The 19,716-nt window shown below is 38.1% G+C and overlaps 1 protein-coding gene across 1 annotated transcript in view; it reads left to right on the forward strand.

The window, feature by feature from the left end:
* The window catches only part of LOC120314411 (delta and Notch-like epidermal growth factor-related receptor), a 153,446-nt gene extending 134,591 nt beyond the window's left edge, over positions 1-18,855 (forward strand). The window contains exons 9-11 of the mRNA XM_039357474.1: positions 14,932-15,045; positions 16,180-16,347; positions 18,197-18,855. Of these exons, the coding sequence (XP_039213408.1) occupies positions 14,932-15,045; positions 16,180-16,347; positions 18,197-18,855 (941 nt within the window). The remainder of the gene's footprint in view (positions 1-14,931; positions 15,046-16,179; positions 16,348-18,196) is intronic.
* The last annotated feature ends 861 nt before the right edge of the window (positions 18,856-19,716 follow it).

Consider the following 19,716-nt stretch of genomic DNA (forward strand, 5'->3'; position numbering starts at 1 on the left):
TTTGCTCTTACCTTTTTTGCTGAGCCTATTGGGTTAGAGACTACAGATAAGAACTACAAGAGTTGTTTAAGATAATTTTAAAAGATATATTGTGTTGAACATAATACTAATGGTTTGGTTTAAGGCAGGTATTGGGAAAAAGCATTAGATTTTGATAAAAGATTTAGGGAGTAGAAATAAAATGAGTGTTCCAAATTTAATCAAAATTAGTAAGAAAGCATCCTCAGCTCCATCTTCCACCTCTGCAAGCCCAGTGTATCAGAGATCAATTGAAGCAATGCTTCAACAAGAAAAAGATAATAAGTTCCATAAGGAGATGCAAGCGATTCAATTTCCTCCCATAAGGAAGATAACAAGGAAAAATCATTAGAAGACGAAAGATAACCTTGATAAAGTGAGAAAACTTTAAACAGATGGTCACAAAAAATGAATAAAGAATTCAAAAAGTAGAAGACAAGTCAGTAGAGACTGACCAAAAGTTGGAAGAACTAAAAGATGACAACCAGAAGCTGATGCAGATCAACAGAGAATTGGACGATTCAATGGCAGTCATGGAAATGGAAAAGGCGTCTTACTTCCTAAGATTCCAAAACTTAATAGAGGATAAGGAAGAGGCTCTCACAGATCTGATAACGGAGCTATTGGCTGAAGCACTGGAAATTGGGAAACAGGAAATGGAAGGAAAGTTAGACTAGATATTTTTAGTCAATTCAAGCTATGTGCGAAGAAATAAAGTCCCTAGAGAAGTACATGTTAGATTCATTAAAAGATCTATAATGGATGAGATTCTGAGAAGAGTGAGAGATGACTCTCTGCAATATATATATATAAAAAAAGAAATTGTAGTCCTGAAGCAGATTCCCAGGAGAATAAGAGACACATGAAGAGAATATCAACATTTAATTAGAAAATTAATTTAAAAAGGAGTGAATTTTAGATGGCTGATTCCAGAAGGGATCCTAATTAACTGGGATGTGAAAAGATACAGACTGGACATACCACTTAAGGCACTGGAGTTTTATGATGACCATAAAGTGTTTATGGAAGGGGAAAGTCTGGAATTTCATACACAGAGAGAAACAAGAGATAGGAAGAAACAGTAACAGAAGGAGCAGCCAAGCCAAGGGAGGAAGAAAAAACTGAAAATAAAAATACTTAAAAAGGGGTAAGAGCAAAAGAACAGATAAGAACAACTAGAAGATTAAGACCTAATATAATTGAAGGAAATGGAGAAGGAAAATGGGATTCTTTCAATAAATATAAATGGATTGAACTCCCCTACAAAAATAATTTTTTTTTACACAATTACAAAGATTAAAAATGGACATAATCTGTCTCCAAGAAACACATATTAAGAAAAGAATTCTATCAAAAACAACATAAAAATAGTGGAACTGGAATAACAAAACATTTGTCTAATGGAAGACTTTAATGCAATAGTAGACGGAACACTGGACTACAAAAGTAGTAAAATAAGGAAAAAAGGAAAGAATATACTACCTAAAACTTTCTTTAAAATGGCAGAAGAAATCTGTATTCAGGACATATGGAGAGAAAAGAACCCCCCCAAAAAACACAATATACATTTTATTCAAACCGACACAAATCATGGTCCAGAACTGATATGATATGGCTATCTCCTGAAATAAGCATGATTATACAAGAGATCGAGATAGAACCAAATATATGGGCAGATCACAACCCAATAAAGATGACTTGGAGAGGAACCAAGAAAAAAATTAAGATGAACAAACAAACAAAGATGAAAATTCAATAAGAACAAATCCTTATTGAAAGAGAAAGAATTTATACAAATAGCAACAAAGGAAATGGAATTCTTTTTTAAAAATAAATTTTAAAAAGAGACATCGCTTCAAAATGTATGGGACACACCTAAAGCATATTTCAGAGGGTTGACTACAATCTACATGGCAAAAAAGAATAAACAAAAAAAACAACAACAATTAAAGTTAAAGGAAGAATTTATGAAATTAGAATCAGAACTACAAATAGATCCACAAAAGAAAATACTTAAAAAACAAATGGAAATAATAAAACATAAAATAAACCTAGCAGAGACCAAAAAATGGTGCAACAAATTAAAAGGGTCAAACAGAATTTTTTGAAAATGCTAATAAACCAGGGAGGTGACTAGCATACAAACTGAAAAAAGAAAGAGAGAAAAAAAATTGATAAATAAACTGCAAGATTCAAAATTTACAGTTCCAAAATGATATAATTAAAAAAATAATCAAAGACTTTTATGAGATACTTTATGATACAGAGGAAACTTCTCAAGAAAGCAATATATATAAAAGAGTGGATTTACCAAAAAACCCAGAAAATATACAGAACATTTTAAATGAAAAAATATCAGCGATGGAGGTGACAGAGGCTATAAAAAGACAAAAAAAATTAATAAGATTCCAGGTCCAGACAGGTTACCTGCTGAGCTTTATAAATGTCTACAAGACACACTAAGTCCAATAATGAAAGAACTGTGTAATGAAGTATTTTTAGAGGCTAAAATACCAAATACATGGACAGAATCTAACATCACTTTAATACCTAAAGAAGACTCAGACCTGACACAAATAAAGAATTATAGACCAATATCTCTATTAAATGTGGATTACAAATTTTTTGCCTCAATAATAGCAGAAAGATTAAAGAAATTTTTGAATTTATACATACAGACCAAAACGGAATCCTACCTAAAAGACAAACAAAAAATAACTTAAGAATGATCTTAGACATTTTGGAATACTATGAAATCCACCCAGGGAAGCAGATGGCGTTAATATTTCTAGATGCACAGAAGGCTTTTGACAACATAAATTGGCAATTTATGATTCAACAATTAGATTAAATGGATTTTGGAGAAAACTTCATAAATATAATCAAAACAATTTATTATAGACAAATAGCTAAAGTAATTCTAAATAGAGATTTTACAGAAAACTTCAATATTAAAAAAGGCACGAGACAAGGATGTCCATTATCCCCATTATTATTTATACTAACACTGGAGGTATTAAACAGAAACATTAGTCAAGACACAGAAATTAAAGGATTGGAGATAAAAGATAAAAAATACAAATTACAAGCATTTGCCGATGATCTGGTCTTTATACTAGAAGAACCGCTTGAGACAAGCCTTAAGCTTATGAAAAAGATAGAAGAATTTGGAGAAGTGACAGGTCTGAAAATAAATAGAGAAAAGACCAAACTAAAAAGAAGAGCAACTAAGATGATTAAAGTCCTGGAGACTAAAACATATGAAGAACAGTTGCAGGATTTGGGTATGGCCAGTCTAGAGAAAAGAAGGACTAGGGGGGGACATGATAGCAGTGTTCCAGTATTTGAGAGGATGCCACAAAGAGGAGGATGGTCAACTTATTTTCTAAAGCACTAGAGGGAAGGACAAGAAACAATGGTTGGAAACTAAACAAAGAGAGAAGCAACCTGGAATTAAGGAGAAACTTCCTAACAGTGAGGACAATTAACTAATTGGAACAGCTTGCCATCAGAAGTTGTGGATGCTTCATCACTGGAGGTTTTAAAGAAGAGACTGTATAAGATCTCTTGCTTAAGCAGGGGGCTGGACTAGAAGAACTCTAAGGTCCTTTCCAGCTCAATTCTGATTCTGATTCTGAACTATTTTGTGGTTTCAAATACAACATGGTTCTTTGAAAATGATATTCACTTAATATTAGGCAGTGGAAAATATCTTTTTTGGGAGGTTTTTTTTAAAATAAAGCATGTATGCCCTTTCCTCAACTTACAAAAAGATAAACTATTACAGGTTGTCCTTGATTTACAACCATTCATTTAGCCACTGTTTGAAACCACAATAGCAGTGAAAAAAGTAACCTACAACCAGTCCTTGCACTTAACAACATCACATTTGCAGGACTTCTCCTTTCTGTTAAGGGGGGCTGGATGTCAACGCTGGGACAATTAAGAAATTGCAGCCATTTTACCTTTTGTTTTCCTTGTGCTTTTTCTGTTGTTTGGGATTCTCAGATGTAGAAGGGGGGAAGGGAGGAATGCTTGAGCATTTTCAGTTAGCCTAAATAATTGCAGCTGGGTGAGCTTCAAGGTCAATTCTAGATAAAGTTTTGGTGGGCTGAAAAGTTGGGAGGAGAGCCCTCCTTTTAGATTAATTGGTGAATGTGATTTATGACAGCCTTTCTGGGTGGGAATTGCAACTTGTTACATTGTATCAGAGGGAAGGGAACTTTAGTCTTGGGTTCAACTATGTAAGTGCCGATATTTTGTTTCCTGATAAAATGTTCTTTAAAGAAAAAATCTTTGCCTTGAAGTTCCTTTGAATGGTTTCATCTATCGGAACCAGCAAACAGCTGCTTGATGAATATAGTCCACATTTAGATAGAATGGAAGCAAGTGTGATCCTTGCCACTTCCCTCCATTTGCTCATGATCCCCACAACCCAAAATATAATTACTACCTTAGAAAATGGTGTAAAGATAACTGATGCAATATATATCAAGTATTTCAATAAATTATGGAAAAAGCTAGTTGTAACTATGTATTTGCCAGAGTGCTATTGATGACATGGTAAACAAGGTTCTTCAAGCTTGGTTTGATTAGCTTTGATTAGCATGGCATATAACTTACAACAATTATTTTCTTTTCCTTATGCTCAACAATTTGAGCCTCAAGATAGCTGGATCCTATTTACCGATTATTGCGAAGTCCTAGGTATTCTCTGAGCTTGGTTGTTTGCTTGCAGACATTTCATTACTTGCATCATCTGTGCATCAGTTTGAACTCTACAGTTTAAGCCTAAGCTACAAATATTCTTTTCTATTGTTTCTGATTACTATTGTTGCATTTGTACAGCACTTTTGATCATTCAGAATTTTTCTCATACATTCTTTTTTTAGCAAGCTAGCATAAACAAAAATAGATTTTATACTGGTGCTATTTTGTATAAATTTCTGATTACTGCTTCTAAGCTGTGAAGAAAAAGGTCTTCTTCCTGAACTTCCTGCAGATATATTGTATTGACTATCTTTCTTAGGAAGACTGTGCTAAGAAATGTGTAAATAATGATGGCACAACCATGGCAATATATTTCTGTTCTGAAAATATCTGCAATATTCTCTTCTCCAAAAATAATCTTCCACAAAGAAGACAGGGACAAAAAGAGATACCAGTGGAAGCCTCTGTGAGACATAATTTAAGGTAACTTCAGCAGCCACTGTCCATTTTATTTTTCTTCCTGGTAGTGCTTTCTTTTCATTCAGCACTTGTAACTTCTCTTGTTCAACATCAAGAGTTGCCTGCTGATATTTTAATAATATAATATGTTTTTCCTGCTGAACTTCAAAAAATATGAAAGCCTGGTAACTCATTTCCTTTCCCCATAATTTGCACAGGAAATTGTTACAATTTCATGGATCCCAGTAACCACTAGGACAGTAGTGGCAAATCTATGGCATGCGTGCCAGAGATGGCACTCGGAGCCCTCTCTGTGGGCATGTGCGTCATTGCCCCAGCCCCGCCTCCTCCCACAGCCCCCTCCTCACCAGCAGCGCCCTGGAGGAGAGTCACACCAGGCTCAGCCTGCCTGGAGTAGTGCAGCCAAGAACATGGCAGCCAGGCAGCAGGGATAAGACTCTGCCTTCATGCCCTTCATGTGCAGATGCTGCTGCAGGGCGCGGGCAGAGGGCGTAGCCCCCATGGCACTGCAGGGTCATCTGGGCGATCTGCTGTGGCAAGCAGTGGAGGTGGTGGGTGGCCCTGCAGGCAGGCGGGGTGTGAGTGGGGGCGGCAGGGGGTAGGGTGGTTTTTGGGCACTCGGCCTCTAAAAGGTTCGCCATCATTGCACTAGGACTTTCTTTTATCTAAAATGCTAGAACTTCCATTTAATGGCTACCTTCATTTGTTTCCTTGTGGGTATGTCAAATACAGCTAGTTGTGCATTAACCTATTTTATATTCTTTTACTTCTTTAAAACTGCCTTTTCAGTATTCCTCCAGAAATATTGAACAATTCCTAAAATTCTAAGTTAATCTGTCTCAGAAGCACTGGAAGGCACCAGACTGGATAAAGTTGCTTTAAACTTACAGTGAAATGACCTTAATAGTCCTAAATCTGAACTATCAGAATATCCTATTAGATCTTAGTTAAATATAGAAATATCCTGGTAGATCAATCTACTGTATAGGCAACCCTAGACCTACAGATATACTTCTCTATAAATCATAGGGCTAACAGACTTGGCATGAAAAATGCAGATGACAAGACATGGCCATAAAGACAACTCCTTGTTATCATCTTGTAACTGCCCTGTTTTTGCAATGCAAATATGGTATCAAAAGCCACTCACTGTAGATTTATTTAAACTTAGAGACAGAAACAAGTTTCAGGTTAAAAGCCACATTAATTAAACAGATTTTCTTTCTGAAAAGAAAAGAATAACGCAAAGAAATGAATAGGGCCAAGGCAAAATTAATTTAAAATGATCATAAATCAAATTAATGAATGTGATGAGTCTTCATGCATAATAATTTTTTCTGTCATGTTAAACTTTAAATTGAACATTCAATTTTTTTTCTATCGCAATCAAGTTGGTGCCATTGGTAACCCATAAGCAGATCATGAAAGCAATTTTCTTCTTCATCTTTTTCTAGCAATTTGAATACCATTTAATTTATAATCTTCACTCCCAAAGTTTGTTCATAATCATTACTCAGAATTCATTTTCTCTCCTTCTGAAAAAATTTGTGACCTGCCCTGCTTCTTCTAGGTCTCAGAGTTCTACTGAAGGAACTCACTCACTTACCTTTCCTCCCCTACACCCATCTCAAAATATTCCTGCTAGTTTTAAAAACTAGTTTTCAAAAACCAAGATCATGGTCATCAGCAAACAATCTATTAATTTACCACCAATAAATTCAGAAGGAATACCACTAGAAAAAGTTGAAAGGATCATACACCTCGGTTCCAATTTACATAAAAGCTGGGACATGACCTTTGAAGTAAAGACAACGATAGAAAAAGCTTGAACAGCATTCTTCAAAATGAAAAAGGTCTTCTGCAGTCACGACATAAGCCTAAGACTGAAAATCAGGCTTGTCAGATGCTATATTTTTTCTATCCTGCTCTATGGATTAGAGAGTTGGTCTCTGACAGAAGGCCACCTGAAGAGACTAGAAGCATCTGAAATGTGGATTTACAGGCTGTTGCATATAAACTGGGTTGACAAGATCAGAAATGAGATGATAAGCTGCCTTGGAAAGCCAAAGGAAATCATCAAAACAATTAAAAAACAAAAATTAGAATATTTCAGACATGTGATGCGACACCCAATAAAACACTGCATACTCCATTTAATCCTCCAGGGAAAGATTGAAGGCAAACAAGGTCCAGGCAGAAGAAGAATATTGTGGCTTCAAAATCTAAGGGACTGTTTTGGACAAAACTCAGCAGCACTTTTTTGTGCGGCTGCTGATAAAAACAGGATCGCCAACATGATTGCCAACGTCCGATAACGGATATGGCAGAAGAAGAAGAAGAAGAAGAAGAAGAAGAAGAAGAAGAAGAAGAAGAAGAAGAAGAAGAAGAAGAAGAAGAAGAAGAAGAAGAAGAAGAAGAAGAAGAAGAAGAAGAAGAAGAAGAAGAAGAAGAAGAAGAAGAAGAAGAAGAAGAAGAAGAAAAGTTTTAATATAGCTTTCCCCAATCTGAAGTCTTTCGTGGCTGTGGATGACAACTTCTATCACTTCTACCCTATATGGTAGCTCAGTATATTGTATCTGCAAAACACCAAGTGAGGAAAATTTATTATATTGATTGCCTGTGGATCAGCATCAGTTAGTAAAGCTGAAATGGGAATGCTTGTGAACACAAAGGAATATTTTGTGGTTGGACATGAACCTTTATAAAAGATATTCAGTACTTCTGAAACAGCCTCCAAGACTTCTGTGTTGCAATAGACTTCACTGCTTATACTGTAATTGGCAGTCACTCAGCTCAGGTGGCATGAAAAAAGAAGTAGGATCCTGTTCCTGGTAAAACTTCCGTGTTAGGAATCAGTAAGCAAAGGTGTGTTTGATACTAGGAGAATAATAGTTCTTCTTACCTTTACCTTTGTCCTCTTACTGTGAAGGAGTAGTTAAAAGTAATTGAAAGGTTGGCAGGACTTTTCCTGATGTTTTTTTTCTTTCCCCATTATAAATAGAAGTTGCCTTTAAAATATGTGGCTTTCATGGGAGATTCAATCTCACCATATTTGTAGAATAGTACATAAATCAATTTCGAATGACCAACTATCTTACTAGGTTTCCTAAGTGAATTGTATTTATTGTCCCTGAGATTTGATGATATAAAATAGAGACAGGCAAGTTTTTTGTGGCTAGGGGATGCATTATTAAATATTATTTTGTAAGTCTGCAGGAGGCATGGCAGTGATAAATAATACCACTGGCCAGGAAAAGAAAGAAAATTCAGTGCTTCTTAGATGGTATTTTGGGAGTTTTGATCTTTTATATAAGAAGCTTTACTTTTACAAAAAACTTAGCAATAACAACAAAAGTATCACTAAACATTGACAATCTCTTGATGAATTTTGCTGATATAGTCTTGAAAAGTTCAAGAACTGCAAAAATGGAGCTGTGGCTTGCATGAGATTGTGGGTTACAGCTAATAGGCTACTAGTCATTGTTTTCAGTTTGAAGCATTCAGGTCCTTCTGTACAATCCTGGTAAACTACCCTTAGCTACAGCTGCTAAGGATTAAGATGTATGTAAGGGCTAATGTCTTAGGTTTGCACTTCTAACTTCTATTTTCTATGACAGGATAACCTAGAATAATAAAAGATGTATGTGCAATGTACATTTGGGCAACGCAATCTAAGCTGCCAAACTCCAGCAAACATAAAGAGTTTGAATCTTCTATATCTCTCTGCTCATACCTCTCTCTAGTTGTCACAGAATTTTGTAATCCAGATGGGATAACTCAGGAGAGTCAGGAAAGGGAGAATTTCCACATTACAATAAGTAACCCTGTTCTTAATGAAAAGCCTCTTTCACAGTCAGAGAGTTTCTATTCAATACTTCCAGTGTTAATATAAATAATGGTGGAGATAGTGGACATCCCTGTCTTGTGCCTTTTTTAATGTCAAAGTTTTCTGTAAAATCTCCATTTACAATTACTTTGGCTGTTTGTTTATGATAAATTGTTTAAATTACATTTATAAAGTGTTTTCCAAAATCCATTTCCTCTAATTGCTGGAACATAAATTTCTAGTTTACGTTGTCAAATGCTTTCTGTGCATCTAGAAACATTAGAGCAGCGGTTGTCAACCTGTGGGTTGCGACCCCTTTTGGGGTCAAACAACCATTTCACAAGGGTCACCTAAGACCATCAGAAAACACGTATTTCCGATGGTCTTAGGAACTGAGACACCGCTTCACATCTGTCTCCGCATGGCCTCCTCCACCATTTGCAGAGACAGAGAGACAGAGAGGCACTTTCGCTACCCTTCTCTCTCTCTCTCAGGCGGACTTACCTCCTGCAGGGCTCCTGATTGGCCCTGCGCCCAGGTGCCCCACCCCCTGGGAGAAGCACAGTCAGAGCCTCGTGGCCTTGGAGCTGCCCGGGGGATATCCTGGGATCCCGGTTGGGAGCAGCCTGCTGGAGGCTCTGCTGAGCGGGCCAGCCCTCCTGAAAGCTGCGGCCCAAGGGAGACCAGTCCCTGTAATCCCTACCAGCCTGACCATTGGACCCGCTGGCCAGGAAGGCGCGCCGGAGTCCAGGCTGCCGGGAAGGAAGAAGGAGATTCAGCAAAGGTAGGAGAGGAGAGCCGCCTTCTGGGGCCCAGTGCTGGCGGCAGCTTCCTTGCCATCCTCTTCCTCCTCCTCTTCTTCCTGCTACTGCCCTCAAGGCAGCTTGGGCAGGCACCGGGGCAAGAGGGGTGCCTGGGGGGGGAGCAGCCAGGCTGGACGAGGCTGGATGAGCCCCCACCACGGCTTTATCGGATAGGCGGAGAGCGAGGCCGGGCAGCGGGGGGGTGGCAGGGACAGTGGCAGTGGTTTTCTTGCTCTTCTCCTCTACTTCTTCCTCCTGCTGCCTCTAAGGCAGCTCGGGCGGGCCCTGGGAGGAAGAGGGGTGCCTGGGGGGGAGCAGCCAGGCTGGTGGGCCACAGCCCCCATCATGGCACCATTGATGGATGGAGGACCAGGCAGGGCAGCGTGGGGGTGGCGGGGACCCCTAATGATGCAGCAGTGGCCGCCGCTGCTGCCGTCTCAGCCGCTCTGCGCTGTACAGCCTGGTCCTCCGTCCATCAATGGAACCACGGTGGGGGCTGGTGCCATGTGGCCCGCCAGCCCCTCCACCAGCCCAGCTGCTCCCCCCAGGCACCCCTCATCCTCCGGGCTCCCGCTCCTTCAGGAAGGAGAGAAGAAGGGCGAGAAAACCGCTGCTGCCGCTGCCAGCTGAGCTGAGCTGCGGCACCGAGCCAGTCTCCATGCCTCCTGGTTGCCCGGCTGCGCTCTGCCCCCAGCCGCCCTCCACACCGCGCCATCTCCCCTGTGCTACCCAGCCCGCCTCCCTCACTGACGAAGGCCGCCTTGGCCCTTTGGTGCCTGGCGTGGCCATGAGGCTGCCGGGCAGAAGCGGCTCCTTCCCAGCTTGCCAGGCTCCAGGCCTCAGAAGCAGCCAGGGGGCAGGAAAGAGGGCGAGGCGGCAGCGATGCCTGCATGTGCGTCAGAGGCCAGCCAGGAGGGGAGAAGCGGTGCCTTCCGAGCGGGAGCTGGTGTTCCAGCTGCATTCCTCTAGCGTGCGATGGGCTGCGATGGCTGGAGGTCCCGGGGGGGTGGCTGGGAGAGGGCAAGAGGTGCTGGGATGAGGATTGGGGCTCCAGGTTGGCAGGTGTGAGAGGGCGGCCAGTGGCTCCAAGGCACGTAGATCCTCCACGCGACTTCCAAGGCTCCAAAGGTGCCGCCACTTGGCTCTCCACCAATTGCTCTCCCCGGGCAATTGTGCGGAGCTGCTTGTGCATCCTTGGCAGCGCCTCCCCCCTTCAATCTCCTTCCTTCTCCATCTCCTTCCTTTCCCCTTCAATCGCCTTCCTTCTACATCTCCTTCCTTTCCCCTTCAATCTTCCTTCTTTCCTTTCTTCCATCTCCATCCCTTCCCCTTCAGTCTCTCCTTCCTTCCTTCCTTCCTTCCTTCCTTCCTTCCTTCCTTCCTTCCTTCCTTCCTTCCTTCCTTCCCCCTTCAATCTCCTTTCTTCTCCATGTCCTTCCTTTCCCCTTCAATCTTCCTTCCTTCCTTTCTTCTACCTCCATCTCCATCCCTTCCCCTTCAATCTCTCTCTCCTTCCTTCCTTCCTTCCTTCCTTCCTTCCTTCCTTCCTTCCTTCCTTCCTTCCTTCCTTCTTTCCTTCCTTCCTTCTTTCCTTCCCCCTTCAATCTCCTTCCTTCTCCATCTCCTTCCTTTCCCCTTCAATCTTCCTTCCTTCCTTCCCCTTCCCTCCCTCCCAACATTTTTGAGCAAGGAAGAGTAAGCTTCTCCATTGAGCATTGCTATATTGTTTTTGTGATTAGTCACTATGCTTTAATTATGTTCAGTTTGTAACAATGAAAATACACCCTGCATATCAGATATTTACATTACGATTCATAAAATTAGCAAAATTACAGTTATGAAATAACAACGAAAATAATTTTGTGGTTGGGTGTCACTACAACATGAGGAACTGTATTAAGGGGTCGTGGCATTAGAAAGGTTGAGAACCACTGCATTAGAGCCATCTGTTTCCCTGGATGAATAGGATCATTCTTAAGTTATTTTTTAATCTGTTTTTTAGGTAGAAAACCATTTTGGTCTGTATGTATAAATTTGGTCAGAAATTTATTTAGTCTTTCTGCTGTTATTGAGGCAAAAATTTTATAATCTACATTTAATAATGATATTGGTCTGTAATTTTTTATTTGTGTCAAATCAGAATCTTCTTTGAGTATTAAAGTGATGTTAGCTTCAGTCCATGTATTTGGTATTTTAGCCTCCAAAAGTATTTCATTACACAGTCCTTACAATATTGGGCTTAGTATATCTTGTAATGATTTGTAGAGCTCTGCAGGTAATCCATCTGGGCCTAGGGTCTTGTCATTTTTTACCTTTTTATGGCCTCTGTTATCTCCATCATTGATATTTTTCCATTTAATATGTTTTGAATATTCTCTGGAATTTTTGGTAACTCTGTTTTTTTTAAGTACTGCTGTGTTTTTCCTTTGAAATTTCTTCTGTGTTGTAAGGTATCTTGTAAAAGTCTTTTAACAGTTTTTTTTAATTGTGTCATTTTGAAACTGTAATTCATCTTTTGGATCTTGCAACTTATTTATCAGTTTTTTCTCTTTTTCTTTTTTCAGTCTATATGTTAACCATCTCCCCGGCTTATTGGCATTTGCAAAAAAGTTCTGTTTGGCCCTTTTAATCTGTTGAGCCATTATTTCTGCCTCTACTAGGTTTAGTTTATGTTTTATTATCTCCATTTGCTTTTTTTTTATTAAACAAGTTTTATTGGTTTTTTTAAGTTTTACAACAAGGTGCTCTAGGAACACCATGGTGATGGGGTAATCAATCATCAAAAAACAATGTCATGTATATATAACTCACATTAATACATTAAACGTTCCCTCTCTATTTCCCTCAAATAGTACAGCATATTTAAAGTGGTCCATTTCTAGATTACGTTTATATAAATCCAAATCCTGTTTTTAAGCTTTACAAATTTACAATTACCATAATCCAATTTAATCTTAATTAAACATATCGATAACACTTCGGGTATCCCTTCTAAAATAGCAATAGCATTCAAATATTTCCAAATGTATTCTGATTTTTATTCTAATGAATCATTAATTTTATCACAAATCTCTCTTATATCTTCTTCCAGTACATAATAATTATCCTGGTTAAAATAGAAAAACATTACTCTCTCTATATATAATCTATCTATCAATCTATTTCTATATCAAAACAAAACAAAACAAAACACAAAATCCTTTGTGTCCATTAAATAGAATTTAACTCTCATCCAAATAATTATCATATCTAAAAGATACATAATATTACACAAAGTATCATCTTACTACCTTGACATACTCAATTAGTTGTTAAATCAATCCAACTCTCTAAAGCCTCTTCCAATTTCTTATTCTTGTTCCATTATAAAATAGTTTTCATAAGTAAAATAAACATCTTATTTCAGAAAGTACATTCTTATTCTATTTCAAATATATATTCTACTAGTTACAAATTCTCTCACTTCTAATTCTAAATCTTAAAACTTGAATCAATCCGTGTCTACAAAACCTTTTTGACCCATTACATGTAGTTTTAAATCTCTTTTTTCAGTCTTATTCTAGTTTTCTTTTTGTGCCAAACCGGCTTCCATAACAGAGCGTCTATTTCAGCAGATAGATCTCCCTTTATTCCTTGTGATGTCATTTGGGTCAATGGAAAACATCCCATCCTCTGTTTTAGACACCTAAATCCATTGTAGATAGATCCTTGTTGCTTTAAAAGTTCATCCAATGTTTGGTTCAGTTGGATAAAATATTCAGTTGTATCCAGTTTTATGGTTAATGGTTGGTTATTGAAGTTATTATCGTTCTCAATAAGTCGTGTTTGTACATCAATTCCTGTTGTTTTTGGAGTTGTGTATATTTTGGTTGAAGTTACCTTTTGGTCCTCAGAAGTCTCAATAGGATGCTTATAAGTAATATAGATTCCTCATTAATATAGGTTAATTCCTCTTCTGATGTATTTTGGCTTATAGGGTAGTCAGTTAAAGTCTGAAAGTCAGTTTGAAGATTTATAATGAGGATTCTGACTCTTATTTCTGTAGTAATCTCTTTTATTTTGGCACATACTTGCTCAGTGGCTTCATGATTTTTTTCCAATATAAGTTTACAGTTTAGTTGTAAGTAAGGTTTTTCCATTTCAATAATAGTTAGAAGCAGTCCTTTTATCTTTTAATGAGGCTATATTTAATCAGGGTTAACTGATGTCCACCCCTACAATTTCTAACAGCTGCAAACTTCTTAATCTTTTCCCTTTTACAACAGTTTGAAGGTCAGACCAACCTCATCTCCAAGTAAATGCAGGCAATTGCAGTATTTAAGTTTCACCACAAGGTGTCTTCAGTGGAGTAATAAGAAAAATCCTGGACTGTGCTGAGATGGACAAATTAACAAAAGAGATAAAAGAAAAGGAAGACACAGAGTATTATATAACATGGAACAAGTTGTATGTCTGGTTGGAGACTAGAAATAATAGAGGAGAATAACTATGGAAAGGTCAAAAGTGAAAATATGTGTATAATAATGTATAATAATAATAATATGAATTATTCTTAGTAAGAAGTAGAACATGAAGGAAGAAAAATGTAAATAAGAAATAACAGGGCTATAAGGACAAATATTCTAAAGAAGAATAAGGGGGGAAATGTAAATAATAGATTACTGTTACGCAATTGCTGTAAAAAAAAGCAGGAGTATATATTGTGTGTGTATGTGTGTTATGTTTTGCTTTGTTTTGTTTTGTCTTGTTGGTTAAAAAAAGATGTCTTCAGTGGGTTAGATTCTTTCAAGAAAACAATTTTTCCTTTTTTAATATATATATAGAAAAAAGCTCTATAAAAGGGTTTTTTCAGGACCCCAGTTAAAAGTAAAATATAGGCAATAAAGTTAATTATTCTATTCTTTTGTTCAACACTTTTCTTCCCATTCAGACAAATGCCGCTCTCTTAGGGCAGGGAAGTAGTTCCAAGAAGGCTTTTTACAGGTAAAAAAAGAGGAAAAAATAGGGTGAAGAGAGGAAAAGGAAGGGTCTCACCTGGATCATCCGCGGTGGTTCTTAACGCTTAGATGTTCTTGTGACTTTCATCTGGTGTAGCTAGAGGATCGGCCATCTTACAGGACGATCTTTACTCCGTTGGCCCTAAGGAGTCAGCTGGAGCCGCAGGAGATGATGCCGCCCTCCCGCAGTCACCAGCAAGCTCCCTCATCAGTAATTGCCCCTCCAGGGCAACTTTTAACCCCGTTTGGGGTCTACCGGCGAAGGAAAATCGGTCAGTGAAGAGGACCGCAGACGCGGCGAACCGGAACCGGAAGTTTCCATTTGCTTTTTAAGTATTTTCTTTTGTAGATCTTTTTGTAGTTCTAATTCTAATTTTCTAAATTCTTCCTTCAACTTTAACTGTTGTTTTATTTCTTTATTCTTTTTAGCTGTGTAGGTTATAGCCAACCCTCTGAAATATATTTTAGCTGTGTCCAACAGATTTTGAAGCAATGTCTTTTCTTTCTTATTCATTTATTTATTTTGAAAAAAAAGTTCATTTCCTTTGTCGCTAGTTATATAAATTCTTTTTCTTTCAATATAGATTTGTTCAAGGACCATCTTAATTTTTTCTTGCTCTCCAAATCACCTTTATTGGATTATGATCTGCCCAAATATTAGTTTCTATCTCTATATCTTTTATCATTGTGCGACGTTCTGAGGATGTCTATATCATATCAATTCTAGACCATGATTTATGTCTATTTGAATAAAATGTATATTGCAGGTTTTTGGGACTTTTTTTTCTCTCCGTAAGTCTTGAATACAGAATTCTGCCATTTTCAAAAATGCTTTAGGTAATAAATTTCTTCCTTTCTTCTCTTGTTTATTGCTTTTATAGTCCAAAGTTCTATCTATTATTGCATTGAAGTCTCCCATTACACAAAGATTTTGATAGTCCAATTCTAATATTTTTATATAGTTTTTGGTAAAATACAACAGAATAGCAACAGTGAAAATGAATATCTTACCAAAAATACTCTTTTTATAATACTGGGAAATTTTTTTGGGATGAACTAAATACAACAATACTGAAATTTATCTGGCAAGGAAAAAAAGCCAGAATTAGACTGAAAATGTTACAAGAAGTGAAAGAAAGTGGAGGGTTTGGACTGCCGGACTGGACATTATACTACCAAGCAACTATACTAACATGGCTAAAAGAGTGGATAATGCTAGACATAAGACTATTATACCTAGAGGGGCATGACCTACAACTTGGATGGCATGCCTTTCTGTGATATGGGAAGAATAAAATACATAGATACTTTCAAAATCACTGTATAAGAAATGCACTTCTTTTAGAATGGGAAAAAATAAAAGCGAAACTCTATATTAAAATACTTGGATGGCTTTCAACAATGAAAGAATTCACTTACCCAAATTTAATTAACTACGAGAAAGGTGTGACCTATAAAGATATTTTGGACAATGAAGTGAAACTGAAAGATAGACAAGATTTACAAGAACAAGGTATTGATTTATCATGGTGGCCATACCTGCAAATTTAAACGAGATATGAAAAAGATGCTAAAACAATGGGATTTTATAAAGAACAGAGTTTGACCAGATACTGTTAAAAACAGATGAAAAATTGATTAAGAACCTCTACACATATTTGTTAAGCTTAAAGATGGAAGAGGAAAAAGTAAAAGAAATAATGATAATATGGGCAAAGAACTTTGGACATAATATAGAATTAGAAAACTGGCAAAGAAACGCTGGGAAAGAAACGCTAAATTAACGAAAGCGGTGGCTTAAAAAGAAAACTTATATAAAATATTTTACAGATGGCATTTAACACCAGTGAGATTAGCGAAAATGTTTAAAAATAGATCAAAGAAGTGTTGGAAATGTAAACAAAAACCAGGTACTTATTACCATATCTGGTGGTTATGCCCTAAAGCTAAAAGCTATGGTCAAAAATACATATCTGGTTGGAGAAAATGACTTAAAAATATATAGATTTTAAGCCAGAAATATTTCTGTTGGGCATAATAAGAGGAAACTATGAGAAAGATTGTATATACTTAATTCTACATGTATTATCAGCAGTAAGAATCGTATTTGCCCAATATTGGAAAAATTAAAATTTACCAACAGAAGAACTAATTAAGAAAATTTTAGATTGTGCAGAAATGGACAGATTGACATTAAAGATAAAAGAGAAAAAAGACTCAGTATACTTTAGAACATGGGATAATTTTTATCAATGGCTAGAAAAACGAGTTAGAGAGAAAGGAACATGATATGTACTATGTAACACTGAATATATACTAGTAGGAAGAAGACTTCTGAGTGATTAACTAACATATTGATTATGATAATATAGAAATTAATTATTACTTATTGTTTTTTAAATACATGAACCCAGACAACATGCTGTTTGCTAAATATTAAAAATGTTATTTTAAAAAACCTTAACTAACCGCAACCCTTACCCCAACCCTAACCCTAACCCTAACCCTAACCCTAACCCTAACCCTAACCCTTACTCTAACCCTAACCCTAACCCTAACCCTAACCCTAACCCTAACCCTAACCCTATAAAAATTAATAAAATATAAACTAAAAAAAGACCTAAAATAAAATCCAGGCAAAATCCAGGAGCAAAAAGGAGGATCAGCTGGAGGAACCCAAGTGCATAGGTGGTGAGTCAGAGACAACTGAACCGGTGGTGGGCACAGCAGGATCTATAGAAACAGCTGCAGAGACCCCCATGGGAATGCTCCACCAGCCCCCAGAGGAAGAGCTCCACCAGAGGAAGCAAAGCTGTCCCTCTAGGGGTGAAGTTTGATGAAGACCTCCAGCAACTAGGCTTCTTACTTGAAAAAAGACATTGAAAGTTATGTGGCCAGCTGCCTGATTTGCGCTGCAGCGAAGCAGAGGCAAGGGAAAATCCCTGATCTTTTGCAGCGAGCCCTTCAGAGAGAGAGATTTCTATGGATTTTATTGTGGAACTGCCAGAGAGTTCGGGAAATACAGTCATCCGGGTTGTAACTGACTTATTCTCCAAGTAAGTCCATTTCATTCCACGCCAAAAGATCCCAACTGCTAAAATCTTAACTTAAATGTTCCCCAACACATTTACCGATTGTATGAAGCCCCTGAGCACATAATTTCAGAGAGGGGTATACAGTTTACTTCAAAGTTCTGGAAGGCCTTTTTGGACCTATTGGGTACAGAACAAGGCTTGAGCTCTAGTCATAGATTCAAATAAATGGGTGGACAGAATGAAGGAACTCAGTTCTAGAGCAGTATCTTAGGTGCTTTATCAATCACCAGCAGGACAATTGGGCTGATCTCTTGCCCTTTGCTAAAGTGGCATATTACAATGCTGTTCACTCCAGCACAAGGTACAGCCCCTTTCATGGGACAGGTATTCAACCCTATGCCCAACTACCTACCAGTGAGCCCCCCATCCTTTCCCTTAAGGAATGGATGAATCAGTTGCAAAATACCTGGCCAATAGTCAGAAAAGCCCTAGACGAAGCCAGGAATGCTTATAAAGCTCAAGCAGATAAAAAGAGAAGGGAACCCAAACCTTTTAATATTGGGGACAAAATCTATTTATCAACTAGGTTTTTGCAATCACTGCAATCTTCCAAGAAGTTAGGACCCAAATTTGTAGGTCCCTTCCCAATCAAACACATCATCAATCCAGTTACTGTGGAACTGGAACTTCCTAAGATTTTAAGACAGATTCATCCAGTGTTTCATTCTAGCTTGCTGAAGCCCGAGATAACCTCATCTTTAAGGCCAACAGTACCTCTTACACCACAGCCCATTATGATGGAAGGTGAACAACACTTTGAGATTAAAGAAATCTTGGACTCACATAAAGATCATGGAGTTGTCCAATATTTGATAGCCTGGAAAGATTTTCCAGCTTCCCAGAAGGAATGTGTTCACAAAAAACATGTTAGGGCCCCAAAGCTACTTAAACGCTTTCATGAACACTATCCTGATAAACCCTCCTAACTGTTTATTTTTCTTTTCCCATTTTCTTATTTTCTCTCTCTTGCAGGTGGATCTTCCATTTTTTAGGGGGGCACCATGTCAGACCCTCATTTAATATATGGATTTTACTTCTATGTTCTGGTCTGCCATTCTGCTGGGAGTGGGGAGGAAGAGGCTTTGCTGTTCTGTTGTTGGGAGGGGGGAGGCTGGTACAGGTGTCAACAGAAGAAAGAATGTGCCTGTCTTATCTCTGCACTGGTGGGGAGGAGATTGAGAGCCTGAGAGGAAATTGAAACCCTGAGAATGGTGCCTGGGAACTATGCTTATCAATCTGGTTCCCATAGGGGTTATTTTTCCTATGGTAAAAAGCCAGATCTGGGTGAACAGCCAGGTCTTCAAGTCTTTTAAAATATCAGCAAAGTGGAGGCTATCCAGATCTTGGGGAATTCACATTCCTGAGGGCAGACACTGCAATTGAAATGGCACACTTCTGGGGTACCAATAGATGGCATTATTTAATTGAAGTAATCCACAGCAGATCAATTCTGTCAGATTAAAATGGTCAGGCAGATATTATGAGAGATAGGCAGTCCCGCAAGTAACCAGGCCCTATGCTATGTATGGCTTTATAGGCAACAATTAGCACAGGGAATCGGGAATTGCACCCAGAAGTAAACTAAGAGCCAGAGCAACTTGCAAATCAGAGATGTTACATAGACATATGTCTCCAGTGAGTTGAAAGACAACCAGACAGACATCTGTACATGGCAACAGACTTAGGTCTATGTCCTCTACTGTTAGATCACAGTTCAAGTGCTTGAGACAAAAAAACAGATTCCATGTGTCGCTCCTGACATATATTAATGTTTTGGGTCAAGTTCA

Source organism: Crotalus tigris, unplaced genomic scaffold (assembly GCF_016545835.1).
Source record: "Crotalus tigris isolate CLP2741 ecotype Arizona unplaced genomic scaffold, ASM1654583v1 scf7180000018923.2277400, whole genome shotgun sequence".
NCBI lineage: Eukaryota > Metazoa > Chordata > Lepidosauria > Squamata > Viperidae > Crotalus > Crotalus tigris.